Genomic DNA, 10,851 nt, shown 5'->3' on the forward strand with positions numbered 1-10,851 from the left:
GGCACAGACCAACAGACGTAACACTTCGCACATTTTTCAATTTTCGCCCAATTCCAAAAGGACTGAGCTTGGCGGTAGTAGGTAAACGTCAAACTCGTGCAAAAACGATGCGAGCGGCACAGGTGGGCAGTTGGCCAGCTATCATATTGGGAAATAGACCCTAAAATTAGAGGTTCCATTTCCCGACCATTTTGGTTGTCCCGGGATTCGGGATAAAATTTGTTGCTTATCCCGGGAAATCCCGGGATCCCGGGAAATTTTTCAATGTGCTTAAAACGCATATTTGCGATCAGGAATATGTTTTATTCATCAATTAAAAAAAAGTCAATGGTTCAAAACAAGTAACTGGTCTTATCAATTTTAATTCGTTCTCTGAAAATACAACTTCAAGAAGCAAATGTTAATTATGATTTCATCGGACAGTGAGGGTTGCTTTTTAGAACAGATATTTCCGGAGTTCGTTTTTACGGGCTCAACTTACCATGTAGCTCAAAAAGTGACAGCTCTTTCGCAATTACTTTTGAAAAATCAATCATTGCCGAATCAGTCTAAGACGGGTTGGCATATTACTTCATAGCCTGTTAGCCATAGCCATAGCCATAGCCATAGCCTGTAGATTCCTGTTATTTACGCATGTTCGATGGTGTTATGCATAAGGACAATCCAGCATTCAACTCGGCAGCATCGGCCTGTCTTTGGCAGTCTCGTAACAATCGAACTCTCATCTCAGTTCCTTGATGAACATTTGAGTTTTCGATGAGCTTTTTAATTCTGCTGACGACGGAAGACCTTGCAGGAACTTTATCGCTGTTATTATTTCCTTTTGGCGCCGTTTGTTGATTCTCTTCATTGACCAATCCAAATTCCTGTGTGGTAGTGGTTTGTGTTCAGAATTCCCGTGTTAATCTATCTGTAAGAACTTTGTAAACATTTTTTGTTCTCACGTATATGGATAGGCTTGCATTAGGTTTCGTGAGACAATTTTTGGACAACTCAATGATTGCATGGAACAGGTCGTTTCCAACTTTGGAGTTACTTTTCGAATACATGAAACTCAAGCTGCCTTCCGCAGACAGTAAACTCGTCTTCCCAATGCTTCCGAAGCGAGTCTGATTGGCCGAAGAGCTTCCTGAAGTTTTTTTTTTTGCAATTTCAAAATCATTGTCCAACATAAGTCTAGAAAGACCTATTTCGAAAAAAGTTCTCCTTAATGCATTCACAATCGTGAATAAAGTGCTCCAGCATCGTTTCAGTCGAGTTCCAACGAGTTTTGATGTCCACATACAGATGAAGTGGTTTATGTAACATTTTCGTAATTTTTTGTTGAAGGCGATTTTCGAAAAAAAAATCTTGAATTCAGAGACTCTCCAAATTCAAATCAAAGCGAAAAAATGTGTAAGAAATGTGTGTCCCAGGAATCCCGGGATTTTCGGGACGGTGAAAAATTTTATCCCGGGATTCGGGAAATCCCGAATTTTTCAAGATCCCGGGATTTTTTGTCCCGGGATATCCCGGGTTGGAACCTCTACCTAAAATTGATGTACGATGGGAATTATCACAGTGTTACGTCTGTTGGTCTGTGCTGAAGGTGTCCCAATTATCGAGGAATAACACTCCGTGGCGTACAAAATTATGTTACGTATTCTGATTGAGAGTCCATTGGAGGTGTCCATCATCAGGGAATACCTCACTGTTCGTGGTGGGTTTGATCGGACCAAAGACGGATCAAATGTTTACTCTGCGACAAATCCTAGATAAGTTCCAGGAGTCCAATTTGCAGACCCACTATGTGTTTATTGATTTTAATGCAGCATAAGATTCAGTGAAAAGAAATGACGTATGCCAGATAATGGTAGAACACGGTTTTCTGACGAAACTGATTGGGCTGATTCGTGCAATGCTTGATGAATCGAAATCTATTCTGGCGTTCGATTTGAATAGGTCGAATCCACATAGGAAAAACAGCAAACCCATTAAAATCGAACGCCTGCATTCGGTGCGGGCGAGATTTCGATGTTCTGCGCTACCATGTGCAGCATAGTAGTCCATAGTATGTCAAAATTCCACTAGTGTGTTCCAATAGCATATAGTATCTTTAAGAATCCCTATTAACATGGGACAACTATGCTGCACACGGAAAAGCTTATCGTAGACGCAAAATCGTAGAGATTGGAATCGGAGTATCGGATACGATAATTGGAGTATTGTAGAGATTAAAGGATGTTTTCGAAGAAAATTAACCTGAATATTTTCTGGACGATAAATAAGCAAAGTTTATTTTGCGTACTGTAAGGATAACTGCAAATTAATTAATTATAATGCCTGTTTTCGTCAAACAAGAACTAGAATTATACCAAATAAAATAGGAATATATTGAATTTAAAGCACTACATAGATTTTTAATCCAGTCTATCGATAACATACCCCATATTATTAGTGATTGGACAGCAAACATGGTGTCTCGAGTTCAATCATATGACAACGCATTCGAACCAAGGTGTTGTGATCAGTCTGGATCTGGATTTATCGGATGTCGTGCATTACATAATCAATTATTTTGAAATGCTTTACCTAGCTGTTCAGGATTTTAAACAAGCATTGTACATTTCTGATACCCATGGTGACTGAAACGTAGGGCTGCACGATTGTTTATTTGGAATAGTCAAGTTTCAAACATAATTTATGTTGGATAGATTTTCCAGTTCTTCAAAGTATAATTTGCAATCCTTAATATTTTTTCACGAGATAAAGTAGGTATACAACACAAAAGTAAACTTTGGCTGGCAGAACACCAGTGCAATCAAAATAAGTAAATGAATAAAGAATCTATCACTACTGCAGTCAGAGAAGAGACATACAACTTACGGAATCACCGCTGCGGGGCCGGTTTCGGCTTTGGCATCTTCTCCAGCAGGCCCTGGATTTCCTTTTCGTCGTAGCTTTTCCACAGTTCGAAGACATTCAGAATGGCCCGGGCAATCTCCTGCACTTTCTCCATGTCCACATTCAGCTCGGCGAACCAAGCCTTCAGTTCCTTCTGTAGAATCACACATGCAATCTGCAGGCAGCCAATGGCGATCTGAAAGAAATAAAAATGTAGGTTGAAAGGCAATCCAAGGGTATCCTAATCAAACGCAACTTTATGTTCAAATAGTCATCTAACAAAGGAAAGTAGGCAATCAAATAGGGTTTCAATGGAAAGTCAAATATATAGGACGCGCATACCTGATATGGTGGATACAGTAGACTAACATCCGTCCGAAGGGAATCGTTGATCAAACGCCAGGTAAGCGTCAGCAGTTGATCCTCCTGGCCAATGTCCTGGATCAGTTGTAGCAGCGGGCGGTAAGGCTGATACACAATCAAACAGCAGTCCAGATTTTCCAGCAAGTAGAACTCACACTCCAGGATGTGGTTGGTCCGGTAGGGAAACTCCTGCTGATAGGCGTAGCTAAATTTATTTTTGATCACCGTTTGGCAAGTGGTGATCAGCCGCGAGTTGGAGATGACTCCGAACTCTTCCACTTTGGACGCCAGAAGGATGCACGTCGGCGCCAGCAGCAGCGGGTCGATGCATTTGAGCGAATTGCGGGCGTAGAACCGCTTAAAATACACCGTGGCAGTGGCAATGACTTGCTGGCGGAGCTTCAGCTGCTCGCCGAGTACTTGAATAACGTTCGCAAAGAACATGAAGATCTTTTGGTACTCCTCTTCGGTGAGATTTTTCAAGTCGTGCTGCCTCTCGCGAATGAGGTCCTGCTTGTCCAATATCCATTGTTGATGGTGGGAGCTTTGCCAAAAGTTTCCGGCCATTCTTTACTTAACTGGTTGATCTGAATCACTAATTAAATACAATTTAAATAAAAAAAACTAGTCGCAAGTGAAAAGAAAATGCCAGTAGATGCGGTTTCTGTTTGTTTTGTTTTGGTGAATGATAGGGTTACCAGCGTCTTTCAAAAAAATAAGTTGATTGTCAAACGCATGCAAATATCTTGTGGTGGGAATTGAATTAAACTTGAGGGGGCGACACTGCAGAGAAAATCTGAGAATCCCACAGGATCCCACCTTTCGCGAATCCTCCATGAGTTCACAGACAAACAGACGTAACACTCTTCAAAACGGCTTGGCACATGCATTTAACAATCAATTCAAATTTCATTTGATTTGCGCGATCGTTCCACCAGATGCGCTAGTGGTCGATCGCTTTGACGTTTGCCAGTGTACACGTTGCTGAATGATGCAAACGAAATTTACAGGCAATTTTTGTTTATGTTGCAAGAAATGGAGAAAACAACAACACTGTTGCCCAAAGTTTTGCTCAAACAGCATCAAATTAGACAAGGAATCATAATACCCACGCTTTCTGCACCATTTCATTGCAGAAACGGAGAATAAGGCTATCCATGAGACATATGCGATCAGCTGATTTCTTTTGTTTACCATGTATTTTTGACATACGATGATCGGGGTGACAGTTGAACACAAAGGAATTTGTTAAGCACCGACGACACTTGACGAAACTTTGGTAAGTTGTACTCACACTATGTTTACATTTTTCGCGAAAAGTCGTCATGGATTGCCTTATTGACCTTCTCTCCATACTAAAATTCAGCTCATTACTACAAATCTAGTACTTCACCGATCTGTCCTATTACAATTCTGAGTTTCCTCTGGAGTCAAGAAGCTTGTCTAGAAGATCCTTTCGTAATAGGCTCCTAAAGGCCTATCTCAATTTCTGCATATTTCGATCAAGCATTGATTGAAACGACATGTTTACTCATTTTTTAAGTTTTCCTATTAGTTAAAGCCCATAAAAAATATTTTCAAAAAATTTAATAATTTTTGCAATACTCCTTGTTTAGCACTCAATTTTGGGTAAATTGTGTTTACCGTGTATGTCAAACATGAACATTTGTTGTCAAAAGTGAGCCAATGTGATGTCTTTTGCAACCCGCCGTTTCACTTTCGTTACGTCAAGGTTGACCTCGAATGTCAAACATGACCTGCTCATCATTATCTTATTTTCGAGTTTATTCACTATTCTGTCATTGTTTAAGTTCGGAAAAAATACTATTGAGATCAGAACAGCATGCTCCTTCGTGTTATGCAGCAAAACCATGAAAATATTTTTCATTTTAGGACCCTATTCATCTATATAGAGTAAACATAGATCCGCGGACATCGCTGAATAAAATGTTTCAAGCGTGTGAATAGTATTTTTCAAGAGTGCGACGGTTGAAATGACGTCATGCGCTCCATTGGTGTTGTTGGAATCATGACGTCATGCTCGTTTGGATACAGGTTTTGACAGTTCGTTTGGATACAGCGGATTCATCACCACTAGTAATCCTACATTATAGAGATCTGCGGAGGCGGCCATTGTGAGCCAATCGTGCAGAGAGAATTGTCAAAGTGTGAGCCAAATGAACATGCTTATCGTTCGTAGAAAGGCATCGTTTGAACGGTATTGCAATCGGAACTAAATAAATAAAAATTATTTATTTTCAATATCGAGAAATTGGCGGCATATGTATGTTTAGTAAAAAGATAAAAATTTATTAATTCTGCTTTCAGCTCATGCTTATACCCGGATAAAAAATACAATAGAAAAACATAGGATTCTTATGTAACAGTACCATTGAAAACCATACTCTCACAATAGAATTCAATGTTAAAATAACAGTAGAAAAACAATAGAATCAAATGTTTCTAACAATAGAATCAAATGTGAATGAGCATTTCACATTGAATTGTATAGGTTGTTAAGTATCGTAACAATAGAAAAAATGACTTTTTTCCATACAAGTTTTTTCGCAAAACAGAAGATTCTAATGTAAATGAAATGTTGTTAATGCATATACGGGGAATCAAATATACCGTAGATTTTTATGTATTTGTATTGTTTTGAACTGTTAAATATGCCATGAACTGTCTATTTTGAACTGTGATCTTACATTAGATTCAATGGTTTGGGGATGGTTTTCTATTGTGAAACAGAAGATTCTTACACTCAGCGAAAAAAACTAGCGAAATTCATCGAAATACCTTATGAAAATTTGCTATAACTAATTCTTATGGATGACATAAGAATACCTTATGAAAATTGATCGTGCTTGCTATGACAAATTTCATAAGATAGATTTATGAAAAGAACAAAAAAATCTTAAAATGATGAAGACTGGATTCGATCCATGAACGTCGGGATCACCAAGCCCGTGTTTGATCCACACGGCTACCGACGCTTGAGATTACCATGTTGCTAAACATGAATAAAAGCCAAGCCGTGAGACGATTTTACGTCATAGAGTGACCTTATGAAATTTATCAGAATCATTATGAATTATTTAAAGGCCGTTTCATAAGTTGGGGCTTATGGAAATCTTAAGGTTATTTGGCTGAGTGTATGTTTTCGAATTGTTCCAAAAAGTGAATTGCACGGTAAACGTATTGTTTTGGGTAGTGATTTTATTTATGGTTCCACATTTGATTCAATTGTTTTGGAATTGTTTTCTATTGTGAAACAGAACATACTGTTTGTACTGTATTTACATTGAATTCAATGGTTTGGGTATCGTTTTCTATTGTGATACCTTGTGTGATACAGAAGATTCTAATGTTTTCGAATTGTTTCAAACAGTGAATTGCACGGTTAACGTATTGTTTTGAGTAGTAATTTTATTACTGATTCCACATTTCATTCAATGGTTTGGGAATTGTTATCTATTGTGATACACAAGATTCTTATGTTTTCATATTGTTCTTTGAGCACTGACTTAATTACACATTAGATTCTATTGTTCTGGAATTGCTTTCAATTGTGATTACGGAACATACTGTTTTGCCCTATCCAAAGGTTTGGGAATTGTTTTCTATTGTGAAACAGAAAATTCTAATGTTTTGGAATAGTTTTATTTTACAAGCGATTATAAACATTTTGGCATGATTTGATCTATTTCTGCTTTTTACTTTTGTTACTGATTGCTTGAGAAAATTCTGAAAAACAGTGAATCTGAACTATCTTTATGCATTTGGACTAGAAGCTTGTATATTTTATGCTACATTCAGGGCTACATTTTAAGAACACAGATCGAACAATTATCTAATATTTGGATCAATCATGTCGTAAATCGAGTAATGTTTAATTGCATTAATGATTGAAGCTTGGGCTCCCATGCCCCACCAGCCAGATAACTGGGTTTAGCAGACTAAGCATTATATGTGGCAACACTATAAGCGGCATGATGGAACCGTGCCTAAGCGCGCTAAGTGTTATTAGACCACTAATGTAGTTGCATTTAGTGGGTGATGAGGTACAAAAGTAACATTACAGCGTGCTTAACCATTATTGTAGCACTAAAAAAAACTCGATATACTACAACTTGAACCTATACTTAAACATCATTCGAAGCGTTGAAATGCAAGATATTGCATAGATTAAGTTCGCTAAATGTTGACTTTACACAAGCTTCTATGTTGTTTGAAAAGTTCTTCAAATATTCGAATCGCTCATATTATTGTTCAATAAACGTCTAATTGCATTAATGGATGAAGCTTGGGCTCCCATGTCCCACCAGCCAGATAACTGGGTTTAGCAAACTAAGCATTATATGTGGCAACTCTATAAGCGGCATGATGGAACCGTGCCGAAGCGCGCTAAGTGTTATTAGACCACTAATGTAGTTGCATTTAGTGGGTGATGAGGTACAAAAGTAACATTACAGCGTGCTTAACCATTATTGTAGCATTTATGGACATTTGATGAACTACAGCTTGTGGAATACAGCATACAATATAGAATTTGATTCAAAGGCATGCATGTGTTCCAAGTTTAAAGAGCGAACCTATATTTAAAAACCTTGCAAAGCTACCGAATGCAAAAGATGGTTCTACGGTTCTACTCAGTAATATGTTTCACATTTGATTTCACGAAAAAAAGTTTGATGATGAAACTATTGCAGTCAAGATTGCAGTCAAATTAAAGGAAGGGTAAATTAGTATTTTTATAATAAGTCCGTTGGCCCTCATGCAGATCTTGCTTAGATCGGCATTCAACAAGCTCTGGGTTGATTGCTTCTGCACCGCGCATCAGCTTGACGTCCTTGTCACTGTTGAGAGATGAGAAGGGGTTATTAATAACGAAACGTGGGTTCAAATATAATTTAGAATTTTATGTACAGTGCCGATTCGTTCGTTGGGGGCTCATGAGATGGGCTGCCTCGATGGTTAGATGTTTGCAGATTGGGGCAAAACCCAGCTAAAAAGTAGTGTCCGAGGTACTGTCAATGTCAAAATCGAAGGCGCTGTCGCATCGCAGGTCCTGTATACAGAACGTTTGTGCAAGTATATTAAGTCAATAATCAATAATTTTTAAATGCCAGTATTTTCTCTGTGCGTTGATACATACTTTCTGGGGCGGTCTTTAAATTAGAAAATCATGATGCAACCTTTATCAAAAGCTCGCAAATTTTTCTTGCTATATTTCCTTTTTTTTTTCAATATTTTCTTAATACTGGTACAATAAAATTAGCCCTTTTCAAATGTTAGTTTAGAAAACTTTAAAAAAATCTTAAATATAGGTAAAAAGTACTAATTAGATGATTTTATTATATTATGAAAAAGGTCGAACCAACCCTGGGAATTTTTCTGGGAAAGTGTGATTCGCTACCAGCCCTACCCTGTCAACTCAACTTCTCGCCTCTCGGCTCTCGCAAAAGCGCAAACAAAACACATACAAACCTGTTGAAATGCCGCAACTGTTGAATGATTCAGCACTGCACCACACACTATATTTTCTCCCGTGAGGAAAATGCGGAAAATTCACGCAGCTGTGCGTGAATTTGCCACATTTTCCGCACACAAAACTGCTATTCGGAATTTTTTACCGCTGACGACCGAGCTACAACAAAACTTGGCTGTCATCGATACACACTGTTTCGGAATTACTCAAAAACCCAAGCAAAACCCCTTTTTTTCAAACGTCCAGACCATTGAAAAACAGTACATTTCAATGTTACTGATACATTCTATTGTAAACTAATGGTTTGAACGCTGAATCCAACAGTAACAAAGAATTCAAATGTTAATCTATTGTTTGGGTATGTAACCATGGAAACTAATGTAAATCTTTTGTAATCATTAAAAAGAATCAAATTTTGAAAATACTGTACAATACATTCACAATAGAAAGCAATGTTAACATAAGAATCTGTGGTTTTTCAATTGTTTTTCCCATAGCCTTAATTGTTCGTTTTTATCCGGGTAACGACACTTTTGTTGCTGAACTTGTCGAAAAAACTTCCATTGCTGCTTCTTGCTTCACTTCTGCCGATATGATTAGCGTAACACTTTTGCAATGAATTTCAGATTTCTTCGATTGCTCCGCTATTTCAACAAAATTTTGGAAAAAAAAATCTACCATAGTTAGAAAATGTATACAAATCAACTTGAACCACAACGAAGTCACGCACAAAGTTTAAACATCTAGCTTTGTAGCAAGTGTTGGCAGCTGTTGTAAACAAAACAAACAGCGTTGCCGAATCGACGTATGTAACTTCCGCTCATCTCTATGTAGAGGATTTCTAATCACCACGGATCTATGTTTACTCTTCTATCTATAATATTGCGCTGTTCCCACCCAACTGGACCCCTTTCGCAGTTAGTATAAGTGCGGGATCGTGAATAAAACTGCGATTTTGCATCGAATCGTTTCGGTGTCTTCTGCGCACTTATCCAGCACTTTGTAATGCATAAGTGCGCAGAAGACACCGACACGATTCGATGCAAAATCGCAGTTTTATTCATGATCCCGCACTTATAGTGGAGCCTCGTAGCCGTGCGGTTAGGGTCACCAAGCTTATAATCGCACCATCACAGACAAACAGACGTAACACTTCGAACATTTTTCGATTCAAATCATAGTCACGGAAACATATTCGCCCAATGCTAAAAGGACTATGGTTGGCCGACCACCAACTAGGTGGCGGTAGTGAGCAAACGTCAAACTCGAACAAAAACTAAGCGAGCGCCACGGTTGGGCAGTTGGCCAACTATCAAATTTTGAAAAAGACCGTTAAATCGGTGTACGATGGGAATTATCAGAGTGTTACGTCTGTTTGTCTGTGGCACCATGCTATGGGGTGAGGGTTCGATTCCCGCTTCGGGCGTTGAAACTTTTCATGAGAATAGTTTCTTCCCCGTTTCCACTGGTGCATGCTCCGTTGTCCGTCGTCTAATGTTAAGTTTAAAACAGTCTGTACAGCCGAAAGCTGAAGACGTTGTCCGTGTCTTTAATTTATACTAACTGCGAAAGGGGTCCAGTGGGGTGGGAAATGCGCAATAAATACCAAGCCCTTCTGGCGCTCACAGTGATGAACTAGCCTGAAGTGTTAAAAATCACTTAAATAAAGAAAAAAATACCATGCATAGTCCATTTACGAGCCAATTTTATGAATTTTGACAGCAGGTAGCGTCCAATAACCCGTGAAAATCAATATCATCATCAATATTGTTGTCACTTCGTAAAATGGCTCATAGAGCTTGCTGACGTTTATTCACCCTTCTCTTTCAAACATGCAGGCGGAATAGGATTTGTTGTCATCAGGAAAGGTTTCCTGATGAAAACAAATCCTCCCGCCCAAGGTATTTACATATTCTAAGGTAGTCTTAGATGTCAAAACTGGCTGAGCGGCCATTATTTTTTCACCGTGAGAAATTCTGAAAACAAACACCCCCCCTCAGCAAATTCCTTTGAAATTTGGCTTCCTCTGCTTTTCTCCACAAACTGAACGTCCTGCTTAACCTTCCATTATATAAAAACCTTGCTCCCGCCTACATGCTTGAAAGAGAGAGGTG

The 10,851-nt window shown here is 38.6% G+C and overlaps 1 protein-coding gene and 1 long non-coding RNA gene across 2 annotated transcripts; both read right to left on the reverse strand.

The window, feature by feature from the left end:
* Nucleotides 1-2,248: 2,248 nt before the first annotated feature.
* Nucleotides 2,249-3,931, reverse strand: LOC109398877 (cyclin-C). The gene is made up of 2 exons (XM_019671324.3): nt 3,226-3,931; nt 2,249-3,079 (listed from the first exon to the last, which is right to left on the reverse strand). Exons 1-2 carry the CDS (start codon nt 3,811-3,813, stop codon nt 2,870-2,872), a joined length of 798 nt encoding a protein of 265 aa, XP_019526869.2. The 5' UTR covers nt 3,814-3,931; the 3' UTR covers nt 2,249-2,869.
* Nucleotides 3,932-6,655: 2,724 nt separating this feature from the next.
* Nucleotides 6,656-8,890, reverse strand: LOC134292096 (uncharacterized). Its single transcript, XR_009999461.1, has 2 exons — nt 8,737-8,890; nt 6,656-8,105 (listed from the first exon to the last, which is right to left on the reverse strand). It is a non-coding gene; the product is annotated as an uncharacterized LOC134292096 (long non-coding RNA).
* Nucleotides 8,891-10,851: the final 1,961 nt, after the last annotated feature.

The sequence above is a fragment of the Aedes albopictus genome, chromosome 3 (genome assembly GCF_035046485.1).
Source record: "Aedes albopictus strain Foshan chromosome 3, AalbF5, whole genome shotgun sequence".
NCBI classification, from domain to species: Eukaryota; Metazoa; Arthropoda; class Insecta; order Diptera; family Culicidae; genus Aedes; species Aedes albopictus.

Excerpts from the sequence above, each read along its gene's own strand:
- LOC109398877 (XM_019671324.3), bottom strand. The coding sequence starts at position 3,813 with ATGGCCGGAAACTTTTGGCAAAGCTCCCACCATCAACAATGGATATTG. Across the intron at positions 3,080-3,225 it reads TACTGTATCCACCATATCAG|ATCGCCATTGGCTGCCTGCA; the intron begins GTATGCGCGTCC and ends TATTTCTTTCAG.